The sequence below is a fragment of the Rutilus rutilus genome (assembly GCF_951802725.1).
Source record: "Rutilus rutilus genome assembly, chromosome: 25".
Taxonomy (NCBI): domain Eukaryota; kingdom Metazoa; phylum Chordata; class Actinopteri; order Cypriniformes; family Leuciscidae; genus Rutilus; species Rutilus rutilus.
Window position 1 is genome coordinate 17,312,424 of NC_140229.1, and position 21,134 is coordinate 17,333,557.

Consider the following 21,134-nt stretch of genomic DNA (forward strand, 5'->3'; position numbering starts at 1 on the left):
TACAAATAAAATCGTAGCAAAACTATAGCAGACAAGGGTTTTTGAAAACGTTTATGAAGAAATAATAATAATCAAGAATATGTGTAGTAATGATTTAAAAAAATATATAGATTTTCTGGAGAAATGTTTTAATTTAGATGATGGAAGGAAAACATTTAACCGTTACTGTCTAATTTAAAAATGAATGGCATGACTATTATATGTCGCTGTCCAATATGTGGTGCTGAAAGTAGCCTAAATTATTATTGTTTTATAAATGCTTGATATAATTTTAATAAATTCTCATGTACACTGTGATTTTGTTTGTTTTGAAATTGAGTATAAAAAATTGTCTTACCAATGTCGAATTTTCACTTTCCAAATCGTTATTTTTCTTGATAGTATGCTGCATCGTCTCAGTGAAACTCGGGTCCACCACTAACACACTCTGTCCACCGAGTGTAGAAAACTTACAGTCACTCTTCCTCGAGTCAGTCGTCATGCACACTTCATAATTATACCCGTGCGGCAGAGTTCCAGTGACTCCTGTGTCTGCATAATGCGGTGGATAGTACGGAATAACAGGCAGATTGGACTGAAAGAGGAAGCGAGATTGTCTCCATCTGTAGATCTTTACTGATATTATCACAACCACACAAGTGATAAATAGGAAAGAAACAGCGGCCAGTGCGAGAACTAAATAAAAAGTCAGGTTGTCATTATATTGTTTTTCACGCGTAAAGTCTGTGAACTCTGACAACACTTCAGGAAAGCTGTCAGCCACAGCCACGTTAATGGAGACCACAGCTGAGCGAGAGGGCTGTCCGTTATCCTCCACAACAACAGTGAGTTTCTGTTTGACAGCATCTTTATCAGTCACTTGTCGCACAGTTCTTATTTCTCCATTCTGTAAACCCACTTCAAACAGCGCTCTGTCTGTAGCTTTCTGTAGTTTATAGGAGAGCCAGGCATTCTGTCCAGAGTCCACATCAACAGCTACCACTTTAGTGACGAGATATCCAACATCTGCAGCACGAGGCACAATCTCAGCCACCACTGAACCGCCAGTCTGTACTGGATACAGAACCTGAGGAGCGTTGTCATTCTGATCTTGAATAGTAATTTTCACAGTCACGTTACTACTGAGTGGAGGAGAGCCTCCATCTTGCGCTTTTACCCGGAAGTGGAAATGTTTCAGTGTCTCATAGTCAAAAGAGCGCATAGCTGTAATCACTCCGCTGTCAGGTTGCACTGACACATATGATGAGACAGAGACTCCATTAACAGTGCTGTCTTCTAGAATATAAGAAACACGAGCATTCTGATTCCAATCAGCATCACTGGCTTTAACTGAAAATATAGAGACACCCGGTGTGTTATTCTCCACCACACAGGCCTCATAGTTAGTTTTCTCAAAGACAGGAGCATTGTCATTCACATCTGATATCTGCACACGGAGAGAGACACTGCTGGATAGCGCGGGAACTCCCTCATCAGTACATATTACACTGATATTATACTCAGATTCTCTCTCTCTGTCCAGTTCCTGCTCTGTTTGCACGCTGAAGAAACTACTAGACTGAGATGTAATAGCAAAGGGAATATCCTCACTTATGAAACACCGAACCTGGCCATTTACACCTGAATCAAGATCATCAACATTTAGCATTGCAACAACAGTGCCAGACTTGGACCCTTCAGATATGGAATTGGAATTGGACACGATATTAATACTAGGTGGATTATCATTAATATCCAACACATCAATGACTACTTTACATGCGTTAGTGAGTCCTCCTTGATCTTTTGCCTGAATGTTAAGCTCATAATGGCTCACTTTCTCATAATCAACTAGACTATTTAACATGACTTCACCAGTTTTTTCGTTAACAAGAAACATGTCGGCCACATTACTGTCCATTGTGTCAGATATGTAATACGTCACAACACTGTTGGACCCTTCGTCTGCATCAGACGCGCTCACGACCGTTAATACAGTACCCTTTAGTGCATTTTCTGTTATGGTCGTTTTATATACCCTTTGTGTAAACACAGGAGCATTATCATTAATATCTAACACAGTAATGTGTATCTGTACAGTGCCAGAGAGCACTGGATCGCCTCCATCAAAGGCTTCTAACAACAAAGTAAATGAGCTTTGCGTTTCTCTATCAAGTGGTCTTTGTAAAATCATCTCGACATTTTTACTACCATCTTCTTGGCTATGCAATTCAAGCCGGAATTTATCAGTCGGTTTCAGAGAGTAACTTTGAAGACCATTTGTTCCTACATCCGGATCGAAAGCTCTACCGAGCATAAACCCAGCACCAGCCACCGCCGATTCGCTGATCTCAAATCTAAAGTCCTTTTTCTGAAAACTGGGAGCGTTATCATTTATATCTGTGATTTCGATTGTAATCGTGTAAAATTCCATCGGGTTGTCCAAAATCATTTGAAGATGCAAAGCACACGGAGTTGTTTTTGCACAAAGGGACTCGCGATCCATTTTCTCTCTGATAAGCAGCAATCCCGTGTTTCTGTTCAGTTCGATGTATTCCGTGCTGTCTCTCGTATATATTCGCGCTTTTCCTGATTTCAGTCGTTGTAAATCCAAGCCCAAATCCTGCGCAATGTTTCCCACCATCGATCCTTTTGCCATTTCTTCTGGAATGGAGTAACTGACCTGTCCTCGCGCTACGTGAACCAGAATACTCAAAAACAGCACCGAGTGCTGTATCATTGCATCAGGCATTGTCTCAACTGCACAGATGGTTAAAACAATACAACAATCGATCAGTGTATCCTTTAAATATATATAAAATACCAGGTACATTCGCTTGGGTTATCCGTGTACACGACAATGGGTGTTGTAGAAAATCCGCGCAAGAGAATAATTTCTGAGGTGGTGGCTTCTCGTCCTTTCTCTCTGATATGTTGTGATGCTGGGGTGGATATGTAAAATACAGTTTCTCCACAGTTTGTCGACGAACAGCGGCCCTCTGAGTGTAAATTGGGAATTGCATTTCAAATTGATTATTTTCTAGGCGCATATCACAGTGCATAAAAACTGTTTTTGAAAACCCCAGCTGATTAAACAAACCAAATACATATGTTGGAAGTAGAAAAGAAAATATGAAGAATAAATCAATATGGAACCAACGATGAGATTAACAAAATTATAATACTTGGAGGTACAGGTCTATTCAGCAGCCTAGAACTTTTCCATAGAGGCGCTGTTCAGCGAAAGCGGTGCTGAACGTTGTCAAATTTCCCTTTCGTTTTCATGAAATAATTCCTGATCATTTACTTGAACAAACTTTAACAAATGCGGCATAGCCCACAATACCACGCTGCTGGGAAGTTTCATCATCAAGTAATTTTTGTTTTTGATTTAGCGCGATGCAATAGTCTCAGTGACGCCTTTGTTCATCACTTAAACAGTGTGACCTAATTCGTCCTCAAACCACCTGTCAAGCACACTTACAAATGATACAAAATGAGCTGAGTTTCATTCTAACAAACATATTAATATAACAGCACCCATGGCAGTTATACAGCCTTACGCCTGTCTATATTGTCTGATACAATTTCAGATTATTTCAGTCAGACCTGGCAATTAGCAACACAGCGAGAAACAAACACCGATTCCAAATTTTTCATCACCCTGAAACTTTTCTAAGTGCAAGATGCATGTATTAGAATTAAGAAGACCGTGATATGATTGTTTATTAATAAAAAAAAATAAAAATAAAAATAAAAACATTGACATTGAGATCACTTGCTTGTGTTCCAACAGGACAAAGCATGACAGAGAAAGTGTATTTTGTTTTACTTTACACATAACAAGGTGGTACTCTGAATATAATGACTTGAAAATGTTAATCGTATTAACGTACTTGTAAGTGTATGATGTGATGTGTCTGCAGGAATAGACAAAACGGAGGGCAAAAGGAAATATTCAGTTAGGTGTTTACTACAGTGTTGTGATCGGGTGGGATATAATGCAGGAATTGTATTGACTCATTGATAAATATTTAACTTATATTTTGTTTATTGATTTCAGAAAAAAAATACATTTCCATAGCTAACGCACCACCAGTTACTCGTGAGTTCTGAGTAAGTATATTTATTATGTATATATATATATATATATATATATATATACGGGCAGCTTATATATAGCTGCTTGCCGTTATATTAGTTGTATTTTCAGTTTAAACGAACAAACAACTAGTAGTCTAACCATAACTTTCTTACCGATTCTGTAGACCCGAGACCGTCGATGGAGTTATTTTTCTTGATTGTATGCTGCATCGTCTCAGTGAAACTCGGGTCCACCACTAAAACACTCTGACCACCGAGTGTAGAAAACTTACAGTCACTCTTCCTCGAGTCAGTCGTCATGCACACTTCATAATTATACCCGTGCGGCAGAGTTCCAGTGACTCCTGTGTCTGCGTAATGCGGTGGATAGTACGGAATAACAGGCAGATTGGATTGATAGAGGAAGCGAGATTGTCTCCATCTGTAGATCTTTACTGATATTATCACAACCACACAAGTGATAAATAGGAAAGAAACAGCAGCCAGTGCGAGAACTAAATAAAAAGTCAGGTTGTCGTTATATTGTTTTTCACGCGTAAAGTCTGTGAACTCTGACAACACTTCAGGAAAGCTGTCAGCCACAGCCACGTTAATGGAGACCACAGCTGAGCGAGAGGGCTGTCCGTTATCCTCCACAACAACAGTGAGTTTCTGTTTGACAGCATCTTTATCAGTCACTTGTCGCACAGTTCTTATTTCTCCATTCTGTAAACCCACTTCAAACAGCGCTCTGTCTGTAGCTTTCTGTAGTTTATAGGAGAGCCAGGCATTCTGTCCAGAGTCCACATCAACAGCTACCACTTTAGTGACGAGATATCCAACATCTGCAGCACGAGGCACAATCTCAGCCACCACTGAACCGCCAGTCTGTACTGGATACAGAACCTGAGGAGCGTTGTCATTCTGATCTTGAATAGTAATTTTCACAGTCACGTTACTACTGAGTGGAGGAGAGCCTCCATCTTGCGCTTTTACCCGGAAGTGGAAATGTTTCAGTGTCTCATAGTCAAAAGAGCGCATAGCTGTAATCACTCCGCTGTCAGGTTGCACAGACACATATGATGAGACAGAGACTCCATTAACAGTGCTGTCTTCTAGAATATAAGAAACACGAGCATTCTGATTCCAATCAGCATCACTGGCTTTAACTGAAAATATAGAGACACCAGGTGTGTTATTCTCCACCACACAGGCCTCATAGTTAGTTTTCTCAAAGACAGGAGCATTGTCATTCACATCCGATATCTGCACACGGAGAGAGACACTGCTGGATAGCGCGGGAACTCCCTCATCGGTACATATTACACTGATATTATACTCAGATTCTCTCTCTCTGTCCAGTTCCTGCTCTGTTTGCAAGCTGACGAAACTGCTAGACTGAGAAGTAATAGCAAAGGGAATATCCTCACTTATGAAACACTGAACCTGACCATTTACACCTGAATCAAGATCATCAACATTTAGCATTGCAACAACAGTACCAGACTTGGACCCTTCAGTTACTGAATGGGAACTTGACAGGATTTTAATACTAGGAGAATTATCATTAATATCCAACACATCAATAATTACTTTGCATGCGTTAGAGAGTCCTCCTTGATCTTTTGCCTGAATGTTAAGCTCATAATGGCTCACTTTTTCATAATCAACTGGACCATTTAATATTAGTTCACCAGTTTTTTCGTTAACAAGAAACATGTCGGCCACATTACTGTCCATTGTGTCAGATATGTAATACGTCACTAAACTATTAGATCCTTCGTCTGCATCAGACGCGCTCACGACTGTTAATACAGTATCCTTTAGTGCGTTTTCTGTAATGGTGGTTTTATATTCTTTTTGTGTAAACACAGGAGCATTATCATTAATATCTAACACAGTAATGTGTATCTGTACAGTGCCAGAGAGCACTGGATCGCCTCCATCAAAGGCTTCTAACAACAAAGTAAACGAGCTTTGCGTTTCTCTGTCAAGTGGTCTTTGTAAAATCATCTCGACATTTTTACTACCATCTGCCTGATTGTGCAATTGAAGACGGAATTTATCAGTCGGTTTCAGAGAGTAACTTTGAAGACCATTTGTTCCTACATCCGGATCGAAAGCTCTACCGAGCATAAAACCAGCACCAGCCACCGCCGATTCGCTGATCTCAAATCTAAAGTCCTTTTTCTGAAAACTGGGAGCGTTATCATTTATATCTGTGATTTCGATTGTAATCGTGTATAATTCCATCGGGTTGTCTAAAATCATCTGAAGATGCAAAGCACACGGAGTTGTTTTTGCACAAAGAGACTCGCGATCCATTTTCTCTCTGATAAGCAGCAATCCCGTGTTTCTGTTCAGTTCGATGTATTCCGTGTCGTCTCTTGCAAACAGTCGCGCTTTTCCTGACTTTAAACGTTGTAAATCCAAGCCCAAATCCTGCGCAATGTTTCCCACCATCGATCCTTTTGCCATTTCTTCTGGAATGGAGTAACTGACCTGTCCTTGCGCTATTTGAATCAGAATACTCAAAAACAGCACCGAGTGCTGTATCATTGCATCAGGCATTGTCTCACTCAACTGCACAGATGATTAAAAAAAAATTAAAAAAATACAACAATCGATCAGTGTATCCTTTAAATATAGGAAATTCCAAATGCAGACATTAACTCCGTACACGACGACGATAGATGAATAGAAGCATCGTGTAGGAAAATAATTTGAGGTGGCAGCTTTACTGCCTTTTCCCCCCGTGGTATTGTGTGATGCTGGGGGTGGGTCTGTGAAATACTGTTTCTCCGCTGTTTGTCGACGAACAGCGGCCCTCTGAGTGTAAATAAAAAACTGCATATCAAAATTAGAACCTTACACCTAAGAAGCATTTTATCAACGAATATTATTTTCTAGGCCTATATCACACTGCAAATATCATACGCAAAATGCCATACTTTGTTCCAGGACCTTTTGCTGATTAAATAAAAAACATAGGCCCCACTTTATAATAAGTGGCTTTAAGTACTATGTACTTGCATCGAAAAATAAGTACAATGTACTTATTGTGTTCATGTTGTGTTGCAAAACACTTTGCTGCTATTGAGTTGTATTACGGGTAAAGTTAGGGACAGGTGTGGTGGTATGGGTAGGTTTAAGGGTGGGTTAAGGTGTAAGGGAATGGTCCACCTTGTACATCCACAAATGTAATTACATAAATTATTTACCGCTGTAATTGCATGCAGGTATTTTCTAAATATAAGCACAATGTAAAAACATGTAAATTCATTGTATCAAACTATTAATTTCAATGTAAGTACATAGTAGTTAAAGCCACCTAATATAAAGTGGGACCAAAATGTATATTATGCAGGTTGGATTTGCAAATGATCACTTATAGTATAACTGAAATTTGTATGTAACAGTCGGAATTTGAGCAAAATTATAATGCACAACACAAAAAAGACCATAGTGCTCTTTATTAGTAGCCCTTCATCTAACAAGGAGCTGTTCAGCACAAGTGGTGCTGAACGGTGTCAAAGTTCCCTTGCGTTTTTATTTTCTCAATAATTCACTTGAACAAATCTGAACATGTTGTCTATATTGACCTACATCAGAAATAACACACTGTTGGTAATTTTTTTTAAATATTATTTCTTCTATTTACCACAATACATCATTTCAGTCACTTTGTCCACGACCAAAACATTCTAAAGAATGAGTAGGTTTGGGATACATAGAATACCATATAGGGTCACTCTCTTCTGACATTTAGCTAAGAATCATACAACAATTCCAACTATGTACAGGGATAAATTGCATGATCCCAATAAAACTCAGTCTAATCTCTATGCTCCACAAAGTTAACATATGTACAGCCACACTTCCTCGAATCAGTTGTCATGCACACCAAAACAATTATGGACGAGTTTTAGTTCCTTGTCAAACAAGCAGATGAATATAACAGCACCTATGGCAGTTATAAATACAACAGCACCAAAAGGCTATTGTTTGATAGTCTCAAAAAAATGTAGCCTGGCAGTAAGCAACATGGCAAGCAATACACAAAAAGAGCTTTGTTTCCAACGTGTGGAAACTTACAATTATGAGATACTGTCATAGAATTAGAGAAAACCAACGGAGTATCATGCCAATCCATAACTATTGTAATGTATGTTTTTACAAATTTGTAGAAAATGTATAAAAATCTCATTCTACATTTTGTATCTGTTCATGTTCAGGTTAAGGGGTGCAGGTTATGCTGGCATGACGATGGTGAGAATGTAAGTTTTGTTTAACGTTTATACCATAGATGGAACAAGTTAGTGCTCGTGTAAATATTAATGCTATATGCAATTATAAGGTGAGCATGTTGTGATTATACAGTATATATTCAGACATATAGTATTTTCATAGACAATGCGGATTAGTATAGGTCAGGGGTGCCCAGCCCTGCTCCTGCCGATCGACAGTCCTACATAGTTTATCTCCAACCCTAATCAAACACACCTGAAGCAACCAATTAAGTCTTCAGGATCCCTTGAAAATTAAAGGCTGGTGTGTTTGATTAGGGTTGGAGATGAACAGTGCAGGACAGTCGATCGGCAGGAGCAGGGTTGGGCACCCCTGGTATAGGTCATATTCAGTTCTATAGTCAATGCAGGTATTTGAGAGATTCAGTTACTGATTTCACTTATTCAGGTTATTAATTCAGACACTTTGCACTTTAAGTGTTCTTAGTCTATTTATTTGTTTATAGTATACTTGGTTAGCCTTGTATTACTTTTTCAGTTAAAATAAAAACAACAATAATGGTCTAACCATAATTTTCTTACCAATTCTGTTGACCCGAGACCGTCGATGGAGTTATTTTTCTTGATTGTATGCTGCATCGTCTCAGTGAAACTCGGGTCCACCACTAAAACACTCTGACCACCGAGTGTAGAAAACTTACAGTCACTCTTCCTGGAGTCAGTCGTCATGCACACTTCATAATTATACCCGTGCGGCAGAGTTCCAGTGACTCCTGTGTCTGCGTAATGTGGTGGATAGTACGGAATAACAGGCAGATTGGACTGATAGATGAAGCGAGATTGTCTCCATCTGTAGATCTTTACTGATATTATCACAACCACACAAGTGATAAATAGTAAAGAAACAGCGGCAAGTGCGAGAACTAAATAAAAAGTCAGGTTGTCGTTATATTGTTTTTCATGCGTAAAGTCTGTGTACTCTGACAACACTTCAGGAAAGCTGTCAGCCACAGCCACGTTAATGGAGACCACAGCTGAGCGAGAGGGCTGTCCGTTATCCTCCACAACAACAGTGAGTTTCTGTTTGACAGCATCTTTATCAGTCACTTGTCGCACAGTTCTTATTTCTCCATTCTGTAAACCCACTTCAAACAGCGCTCTGTCTGTAGCTTTCTGTAGTTTATAGGAGAGCCAGGCATTCTGTCCAGAGTCCACATCAACAGCCACCACTTTAGTGACGAGATATCCAACATCTGCAGCACGAGGCACAATCTCAGCCACCACTGAACCGCCAGTCTGTACTGGATACAGAACCTGAGGAGCGTTGTCATTCTGATCTTGAATAGTAATTTTCACAGTCACGTTACTACTGAGTGGAGGAGAGCCTCCATCTTGCGCTTTTACCCGGAAGTGGAAATGTTTCAGTGTCTCATAGTCAAAAGAGCGCATAGCTGTAATCACTCCGCTGTCAGGTTGCACTGACACATATGATGAGACAGAGACTCCATTAACAGTGCTGTCTTCTAGAATATAAGAAACACGAGCATTCTGATTCCAATCAGCATCACTGGCTTTAACTGAAAATATAGAGACACCAGGTGTGTTATTCTCCACCACACAGGCCTCATAGTTAGTTTTCTCAAAGACAGGAGCATTGTCATTCACATCTGATATCTGCACATGGAGAGAGACACTGCTGGAGAGTGCGGGAACTCCCTCATCAGTACATATTACACTGATATTATACTCAGATTCTCTCTCTCTGTCCAGTTCCTGCTCTGTTTGCACGCTGAAGAAACTACTAGACTGAGATGTAATAGCAAAGGGAATATCCTCACTTATGAAACACCGAACCTGGCCATTTACACCTGAATCAAGATCTTCAACATTTAGCATTGCAACAACAGTACCAGACTTGGACCCTTCAGTTACTGAATGGGAACTTGACAGGATTTGAATACTAGGTGAATTATCATTAATATCCAACACATCAATAATTACTTTGCATGCGTTAGAGAGTCCTCCTTGATCTTTTGCCTGAATATTAAGCTCATAATGGCTCACTTTTTCATAATCAACTAGACCATTTAATATTAGTTCACCAGTTTTTGCGTTAACAAGAAACATGTCGGCCACATTACTGTCCATTGTGTCAGATATGTAATACGTCACTACACTATTAGATCCTTCGTCTGCATCAGACGCGCTCACGACTGTTAATATAGTATCCTTTAGTGCGTTTTCTGTAATGGTGGTTTTATATTCTTTTTGTGTAAACACAGGAGCGTTATCATTATTATCTAACACAGTAATGTGTATCTGTACAGTGCCAGAGAGCACTGGATCGCCTCCATCAAAGGCTTCTAACAACAAAGTAAACGAGCTTTGCGTTTCTCTGTCAAGTGGTCTTTGTAAAATCATCTCGACATTTTTACTACCATCTGCCTGATTGTGAAATTGAAGACGGAATTTATCAGTCGGTTTCAGAGAGTAACTTTGAAGACCATTTGTTCCTACATCCGGATCGAAAGCTCTACCGAGCATAAAACCAGCACCAGCCACCGCCGATTCGCTGATCTCAAATCTAAAGTCCTTTTTCTGAAAACTGGGAGCGTTATCATTTATATCTGTGATTTCGATTGTAATCGTGTATAATTCCATCGGGTTGTCTAAAATCATCTGAAGATGCAAAGCACACGGAGTTGTTTTTGCACAAAGAGACTCGCGATCCATTTTCTCTCTGATAAGCAGCAATCCCGTGTTTCTGTTCAGTTCGATGTATTCCGTGTTGTCTCTTGCAAACAGTCGCGCTTTTCCTGACTTTAAACGTTGTAAATCCAAGCCCAAATCCTGCGCAATGTTTCCCACCATCGATCCTTTTGCCATTTCTTCTGGAATGGAGTAACTGACCTGTCCTTGCGCTATGTGAATCAAAAGCGTCAAAAACAGCACCGAGTGCTGTATCATTGCATCAGGCATTGTCTCAACTGCACAGATGTTTAAAAAAATACAACAATAGATCCGTCTATCCTTTAAATACAGGCAATTCCAAATGCAGACATTAACTCCGTACACGACGACGAAAGATGAATAGAAGCATCGTGCAGGAAAAATATTCGAGGTGGCAGCTTTACTGCTTTTTTTTCCTCCGTGGTATTGTGTGATGCTGGGGGTGGGTCTGTGAAATACTGTTCCTCCGCTGTTTGTCGACGAACAGCGGCCCTCTGAGTGTAAATAAAGAACTGCATATCAAAATTTGAACCTTACACCTAGAAGCATTTTATCAACGAATATTATTTTCTAGGCCTATATCACACTGCAAAAATCATACGCAGAATGCCATACTTTGTTCCAGGACCTTTGTTGATTAAATAAAAAGATATATATTATGTAGGTTGGATGTGCAAATTATCACTTACAGTATAAGTGAAATTTGTATGTAACAGTCGGAATTTGAGCAAAATTATAATGCTGGCACTAATCACAACACAATAAAAAAGACCAAAGTCCTCTTTAACGTTAGCCCTTCATCTAATGAGGCGCTGTTCAGCATAAGTGGTGCTGAACGGTGTCAAAGTTCCCTTGCGTTTTTCTTTTCTCGATAATTCACTTGAACAAATCTGAACATGTTGTCTATATAGACCTACATCAAAAATAACATGATGTTAGTAATTTTTTATGTTATTTATTCTATTTACCACAATATATAATTTCAGTCACTTCTTTGTCCACGACCAAAACATTCTAAAGAATGAGTAGGTTTGGGATACATAGAATACCATATAGGGTCACTCTCTTCTGGCATTTAGCTAAGAATCATACAACAATTCCAACAATGTTCAGGGATAAATTGCATGATCCCAATAAAACTCAGTCTAATCTCTATGCTCCACAAAGTTAACATGTACAGCCACACTTCCTCGAATCAGCTGTCATGCACACCAAAACAATTATGGAAGAGTTTTCCAGTTCCTTGTCAAACAAGCAGATGAATATAACAGCACCTATGGCAGTTATAAATATAACAGCACCAAAAGGCTATTGTTTGATAGTCTCAAAAATGTTTAGTTTGTTAGTAAGCAACATGGCAAGCAATAAACAAAAAGAGCGTTGTTTCCAACGTGTAGAAATTTATAATTATGATATACTGGTCATGGAATTAGAGAAAACCAATAGAGTATCATGCCAATCCAAAACTATTGTATGCTTTTATAAATTCGTAGAAAATTCATATAAATCTCATTCGTACGTTTTGTATCTGTTCATGTTCAGGTTAAGGGGTGCAGGTTATGTTGGCATGACGATGGTGAGAATGTAAGTTTTGTTTTAATTTTATACCATAGATGGAACAAGTTAGTGCTCGTGTAAATATTAATGCTATATGTAATTATAAGATGAGCATGTTGTGATTCTACAGTATATATTCAGACATATAGTATTTTCATAGACAATGCGGATTATAGGTCATATTCAGTTCTATAGTCAATGCAAGAATTTGACAGATTCAGTTTCTGATTACTGATTTCACTTACATTCAGGTTATTAATTCAGACACCTTGCACTTTATTTACGTGTTCTTAGCCTATTTATTTGTTTATGGTATACTTGGTTATCCTTGTATTACTTGTTCAGTTAAAATAAAAATAACAATAATGATCTAACCAAAACTTTCTTACCAATTCTGTTGACCCGAGACCATCGATGGAGTTATTTTTCTTGATTGTATGCTGCATCGTCTCAGTGAAACTCGGGTCCACCACTAACACACTCTGACCACCGAGTGTAGAAAACTTACAGTCACTCTTCCTCGAGTCAGTCGTCATGCACACTTCATAATTATACCCGTGCGGCAGAGTTCCAGTGACTCCTGTGTCTGCGTAATGTGGTGGATAGTACGGAATAACAGGCAGATTGGACTGATAGATGAAGCGAGATTGTCTCCATCTGTAGATCTTTACTGATATTATCACAACCACACAAGTGATAAATAGGAAAGAAACAGCGGCAAGTGCGAGAACTAAATAAAAAGTCAGGTTGTCGTTATATTGTTTTTCATGCGTAAAGTCAGTGAACTCTGACAACACTTCAGGAAAGCTGTCAGCCACAGCCACGTTAATGGAGACCACAGCTGAGCGAGAGGGCTGTCCGTTATCCTCCACAACAACAGTGAGTTTCTGTTTGACAGCATCTTTATCAGTCACTTGTCGCACAGTTCTTATTTCTCCATTCTGTAAACCCACTTCAAACAGCGCTCTGTCTGTAGCTTTCTGTAGTTTATAGGAGAGCCAGGCATTCTGTCCAGAGTCCACATCAACAGCCACCACTTTAGTGACGAGATATCCAACATCTGCAGCACGAGGCACAATCTCAGCCACCACTGAACCGCCAGTCTGTACTGGATACAGAACCTGAGGAGCGTTGTCATTCTGATCTTGAATAGTAATTTTCACAGTCACGTTACTACTGAGTGGAGGAGAGCCTCCATCTTGCGCTTTTACCCGGAAGTGGAAATGTTTCAGTGTTTCATAGTCAAAAGAGCGCATAGCTGTAATCACTCCGCTGTCAGGTTGCACAGACACATATGATGAGACAGAGACTCCATTAACAGTGCTGTCTTCTAGAATATAAGAAACACGAGCATTCTGATTCCAATCAGCATCACTGGCTTTAACTGAAAATATAGAGACACCCGGTGTGTTATTCTCCACCACACAGGCCTCATAGTTAGTTTTCTCAAAGACAGGAGCATTGTCATTCACATCCGATATCTGCACACGGAGAGAGACACTGCTGGAGAGCGCAGGAACTCCCTCATCGGTACATATTACACTGATATTATACTCAGATTCTCTCTCTCTGTCCAGTTCCTGCTCTGTTTGCACGCTGAAGAAACTGCTAGACTGAGAAGTAATAGCAAAGGGAATATCCTCACTTATGAAACACTGAACCTGGCCATTTACACCTGAATCAAGATCATCAACATTTAGCATTGCAACAACAGTACCAGACTTGGACCCTTCAGTTACTGAATGGGAACTTGACAGGATTTGAATACTAGGTGAATTATCATTAATATCCAACACATCAATTATTACTTTGCATGCGTTAGAGAGTCCTCCTTGATCTTTTGCCTGAATATTAAGCTCATAATGGCTCACTTTTTCATAATCAACTAGACCATTTAATATTAGTTCACCAGTTGTTGCGTTAACAAGAAACATGTCGGCCACATTACTGGCCATTGTGTCAGATATGTAATACGTCACTACACTATTAGATCCTTCGTCTGCATCCGAAGCGCTCACGACTGTTAATACAGTATCCTTTAGTGCGTTTTCTGTAATGGTGGTTTTATATACCCTTTGTGCAAACACAGGAGCGTTATCATTAATATCTAACACAGTAATGTGTATCTGTACAGTGCCAGAGAGCACTGGATCGCCTCCATCAAAGGCTTCTAACAACAAAGTAAACGAGCTTTGCGTTTCTCTATCAAGTGGTCTTTGTAAAATCATCTCGACATTTTTACTACCATCTTCTTGGCTATGCAATTCAAGCCGGAATTTATCAGTCGGTTTCAGAGAGTAACTCTGAAGACCATTTGTTCCTACATCCGGATCGAAAGCTCCCCCGAGCATAAAACCAGCACCAGCCACCGCCGATTCGCTGATCTCAAATCTAAAGTCCTTTTTCTGAAAACTGGGAACGTTATCATTTATATCTGTGATTTCGATTGTAATCGTGTATAATTCCATCGGGTTGTCTAAAATCATTTGAAGATGCAAAGCACACGGAGTTGTTTTTGCACAAAGAGACTCGCGATCCATTTTCTCTCTGATAAGCAGCAATCCCGTGTTTCTGTTCAGTTCGATGTATTCCGTGTTGTCTCTTGCAAACAGTCGCGCTTTTCCTGACTTTAAACGTTGTAAATCCAAGCCCAAATCCTGCGCAATGTTTCCCACCATCGATCCTTTTGCCATTTCTTCTGGAATGGAGTAACTGACCTGTCCTTGCGCTATGTGAATCAGAAGCGTCAAAAACAGCACCGAGTGCTGTATCATTGCATCAGGCATTGTCTCACTCAACTGCACAGATGATTAAAAAAAAAATAAAAAAATACAACAATAGATCCGTCTATCCTTTAAATACAGGAAATTCCAAATGCAGACATTAACTCCGTACACGACGACGATAGATGAATAGAAGCATCGTGTAGGAAAATAATTTGAGGTGGCAGCTTTACTGCCTTTTTCCCCCGTGGTATTGTGTGATGCTGGGGGTGGGTCTGTGAAATACTGTTTCTCCGCTGTTTGTCGACGAACAGCGGCCCTCTGAGTGTAAATAAAGAACTGCATATTAAAATTAGAACCTTATGAGAAGCATTTTATAAACGAATATTATTTTCTAGGCCTATATCACACTGCAAATATCATACGCAGAATGTCATACTTTGTTCCAGGACCTTTTGTTGTTTAAATAAAAAGATATATATATTATGTAGGTTGGATGTACAAATGATCACTTGCAGTATAAGTGAAATTTGTATGTAACAGTCGGAATTTGAGCAAAATTATAATGCTGGCACTAATCACAACACACACACACACACACACACACACACACACACACACACACACACACACACACACACACACACACACACACACACACACACACACACACACACACACACAAAAGACCATAGTCCTCTTTAATAGTAGCCCTTCATCTAACGAGGAGCTGTTCAGCACAAGTGGTGCTGAACGGTGTCAAAGTTCCCTTGCGTTTTTCTTTTCTCCATAATTCACTTGAACAAATCTGAACATGTTGTCTATATAGGCCTACATCAAAAATAAAACGCTGTTACTATTTTTTTATATATATTATTTATTCTATTTACCACAATATATTATTTTAGTCACTTCTTTGTCCACGACCAAAACATTCTAAAGAACGAGTAGGTTTGGGCTATAGAATACCATATAGGGTCACTCTCTTCTGGCATACATTTAGCTAAGAATCATACAACAATTCCAACAATGTTCAGGGATAAATTGCATGATCCCTATAAAACTCAGTCTAATCTCTATGCTCCACAAAGTTAACATATGTACAGCCACACTTCCTTGAATCAGTTGTCATGAACACCAAAACAATTATGGACGAGTTTTCCAGTTCCTTGTCAAACAATATGAATATAACAGCACGGCAGTTATGAATATAACAGCACCAAAAGGCTGATACAGTCTCAAAAATGTTTAGCTTGATAGTAAGCAACATGGCAAGCAATAAACAAAAAGAGCGTTGTTTCCAACTTGTGGAAACTTATAATTATGATATAATGGTCATGGAATTAGAGAAAACCAACAGAGTATCATGCCAATCCATAACTATTGTATGTTTTTACAAATTTGTAGAAGGCTCGAAAATTCATATAAATCTCATTTGTACGTTTTGTATCTGTTCATGTTCAGGTTAAGGGGTGCAGGTTATGTTGGCATGACGATGGTGAGAATGTAAGTTTTGTTTTACGTTTATACCATAGATGGAACAAGTTAGTGCTCGTGTAAATAGTAATGCTATATGCACTTGTATTTTCATAATAGACAATGTGGATTATAGGTCATATTCAGTTCGATAGTCAATAGTATGCAAGAATTTGACAGACTCAGTTTCTGATTACTGATTTCAATTACATTCAGGTTATTAATTCAGACACCTTGCACTTTATTTGCATGTTCTTAGCCTATTTATTTGTTTATGGTATACTTGGTTAGCCTTGTATTACTTTTTCAGTTAAAATAAAAATAACAAAAATGGTCTAACCAAAACTTTCTTACCAATTCTGTTGACCCGAGACCATCGATGGAGTTATTTTTCTTGATTGTATGCTGCATCGTCTCAGTGAAACTCGGGTCCACCACTAAAACACTCTGTCCACCGAGTGTAGAAAACTTACAGTCACTCTTCCTCGAGTCAGTCGTCATGCACACTTCATAATTATACCCGTGCGGCAGAGTTCCAGTGACTCCTGTGTCTGCGTAATGCGGTGGATAGTACGGAATAACAGGCAGATTGGACTGAAAGAGGAAGCGAGATTGTCTCCATCTGTAGATCTTTACTGATATTATCACAACCACACAAGTGATAAATAGGAAAGAAACAGCGGCCAGTGCGAGAACTAAATAAAAAGTCAGGTTGTCGTTATATTGTTTTTCATGCGTAAAGTCAGTGAACTCTGACAACACTTCAGGAAAGCTGTCAGCCACAGCCACGTTAATGGAGACCACAGCTGAGCGAGAGGGCTGTCCGTTATCCTCCACAACAACAGTGAGTTTCTGTTTGACAGCATCTTTATCAGTCACTTGTCGCACAGTTCTTATTTCTCCATTCTGTAAACCCACTTCAAACAGCGCTCTGTCTGTAGCTTTCTGTAGTTTATAGGAGAGCCAGGCATTCTGTCCAGAGTCCGCATCAACAGCCACCACTTTAGTGACGAGATATCCAACATCTGCAGCACGAGGCACAATCTCAGCCACCACTGAACCGCCAGTCTGTACTGGATACAGAACCTGAGGAGCGTTGTCATTCTGATCTTGAATAGTAATTTTCACAGTCACGTTACTACTGAGTGGAGGAGAGCCTCCATCTTGCGCTTTTACCCGGAAGTGGAAATGTTTCAGTGTCTCATAGTCAAAAGAGCGCATAGCTGTAATCACTCCGCTGTCAGGTTGCACTGACACATATGATGAGACAGAGACTCCATTAACAGTGCTGTCTTCTAGAATATAAGAAACACGAGCATTCTGATTCCAATCAGCATCATTGGCTTTAACTGAAAATATAGAGAGACCAGGTGTGTTATTCTCCACCACACAGGCCTCATAGTTAGTTTTCTCAAAGACAGGAGCATTGTCATTCACATCTGATATCTGCACACGGAGAGAGACACTGCTGGATAGCGCGGGAACTCCCTCATCAGTACATATTACACTGATATTATACTCAGATTCTCTCTCTCTGTCCAGTTCCTGCTCTGTTTGCAAGCTGAAGAAACTGCTGGATGACGCAATAGCAAAAGGAATATTGTCATTTATGTGGCAATGAACCTGACCATTCAATCCGGAGTCAAGATCATTTACGTTTAACATTGCCACAACAATGCCAGGTCTAGACTCCTCGGATATTGAATTTGACATAGATACGATGCTTATCATTGGTTTGTTATCATTCATATCTGAGAGATCAATTATAACTTTACATGAATCAGACAGTCCTCCTTGGTCGCGTGCTTGAATGTTTATTTGATAACGACTTGCTTTCTCAAAGTCAGCTGAGCCTTTTAAGGATATTTCCCCGCTTCGTGCGTCAATCATAAATAAATCATTTACATCTCCAGTGCCTGACATGTAGTACGTTATAATCGCATTCGAACCTTCATCTGCATCAGAAGCGCTGACGGACGTGATAACAGTGTCTTTAGGTGTATTTTCAGCAAGAGTGGCTTTGTACACCCTATGATTGAACACAGGGGGATTGTCGTTATTATCTAGCACTGTTACATGTATCCGCACAGTACTGGTCAACTGAGGCTCTCCTCCATCCATTGCTGTTAACAACAAAGATAACTGATTTTTGTTTTCACGGTCTAGAGTCTTTTGTAGCACCATCTCCATGTTTCTGTCGCCATCCGTTTGACTTTGCAAACTTAATACAAAATTATCTGTCGGTTTAAGTGAATAGCTTAGATGACAATTAGATCCAACATCCAGATCAATCGCGTTTTCCAACATGAATCTGGCTCCGGTTACAGCTGACTCGCTTATTTCAAATGTAATCTCACCTTTTGGAAAACTCGGAGCGTTATCATTTATGTCGGTAATTTCCACCGTCACATCGTACCATTCCATTGGATTTTCCAAAATCAGCTGAAGATGTAAAGCGCAAGGAGTCGTTTTAGCACAAAGAGCCTCGCGGTCTATTTTTTCCTCGGTGAGAAGTATCCCCCTCTCATTATTCAATCCGACGAATTCGGTGTTGTCTCCAGCAAATATGCGCGCTTTCCCTGACTTCAGTCTTTTTAAATCCAAGCCCAAACCTTGGGAAATATTTCCGACGATAGACCCTTTTGCCATTTCTTCTGGAATGGAGTAGCTGATCTGCCCTCTCACCGAGTATTGACACATAATCATAAAAAACGCCGCAGCCTGCCACATTACAGAGCTGGCCATTTTCCCCCTTTGTTCTGCAGATCCTAAAGATCGGTTAGTTTAAATAGAAAATAAAGACGTTATGTGAAAGTAAGAACTAGCATAAAATCTATTGTACGACGAGGATATCTATTTACAGAACATCCGACAAAATAATTGTTTCGAGTCATCAGGCTTTCGTTCGCTGTTCTCTGACATCACTGAAATTTGAGGGTATAGGTCTGAGAAATATAGAGCAACTGTGCTGCGTTGATCAACAGCGGCCCTATGAGCCTTATCTTTGAATTGCATTCATTTGTTTCTGATAAATCACAGAAGACCAGGACACAAGTGATTTGACAAAATAAAAATGTAATCAAATTATTATTATCATTAATAATCATGATAATAATAATAATAATAATAATAATAATTTGCTGTGAAATTATTTGACTGAACTCAAAAGAAGAAAAAAAACGAAAAAAAAAACATTACTGCGTTTGGCGCTGTCCAGTGGTGCTGAAACCTAACCGTGCCATCTTAAACGAAGCACTTTTGCAGTGTCTTTGAGATTAGCCATCAAATACACCATTAGAGGACAAACAATTTATAAGAAAAAAATATTTAAAAAGGGCTTTATCTTACCAATTCCGAAAGACTGTTTTCTTCTATAAAGTTATTTTCTTTCATTGCGCGCTGCATCGTCTCAGTGAAACTCGGGTCCACCACTAAAACACTCTGTCCACCGAGTGTAGAAAACTTACAGTCACTCTTCCTCGAGTCAGTCGTCATGCACACTTCATAATTATACCCGTGCGGCAGAGTTCCAGTGACTCCTGTGTCTGCGTAATGCGGTGGATAGTACGGAATAACAGGCAGATTGGACTGAAAGAGGAAGCGAGATTGTCTCCATCTGTAGATCTTTACTGATATTATCACAACCACACAAGTGATAAATAGGAAAGAAACAGCAGCCAGCGCGAGAACTAAGTAAAAAGTCAGGTTGTCGTTATATTGTTTTTCATGCGTAAAGTCTGTGAACTCTGACAACACTTCAGGAAAGCTGTCAGCCACAGCCACGTTAATGGAGACCACAGCTGAGCGAGAGGGCTGTCCGTTATCCTCCACAACAACAGTGAGTTTCTGTTTGACAGCATCTTTATCAGTCACTTGTCGCACAGTTCTTATTTCTCCATTCTGTAAACCCACTTCAAACAGCGCTCTGTCTGTAGCTTTCTGTAGTTTATAGGAGAGCCAGGCATTCTGTCCAGAGTCCACATCAACAGCCACCACTTTAGTGACGAGATATCCAACATCTGCAGCACGAGGCACAATCTCAGCCACCATTGAACCGCCAGTCTGTACTGGATACAGAATCTGAGGAGCGTTGTCATTCTGATCTTGGATTATAATGTCCAAAGTCACATTAGTGCTGAGGGGTGGAGAGCCTCCATCTTGTGCTTTCACACAGACACTAACACTTTTCATTTGCTCATAGTCAAAACCGCGCAGAGCGTGCACCACTCCACTGTCAGCATTTACTGATATAAAAGAGGAAACAGGGGATCCACCCACTGTAGTTTCATCTAGAAGATACGAAATACGAGCGTTCTGGTTCCAGTCATCATCTTGAGCA

The 21,134-nt window shown here is 39.7% G+C and overlaps 2 protein-coding genes across 2 annotated transcripts in view; both read right to left on the reverse strand.

The window, feature by feature from the left end:
- LOC311284816 (uncharacterized protein) overlaps positions 1–21,134 on the reverse strand; it is a 199,560-nt gene that overhangs the window by 81,514 nt on the left and 96,912 nt on the right. The gene's annotated exons all lie outside the window — the stretch shown is intronic.
- pcdh1g11 (protocadherin 1 gamma 11) lies at positions 17,059–19,630 on the reverse strand. The gene has a single exon (XM_084401200.1). It carries the CDS (start codon positions 19,538–19,540, stop codon positions 17,102–17,104), a length of 2,439 nt encoding a protein of 812 aa, XP_084257326.1. The 5' UTR covers positions 19,541–19,630; the 3' UTR covers positions 17,059–17,101.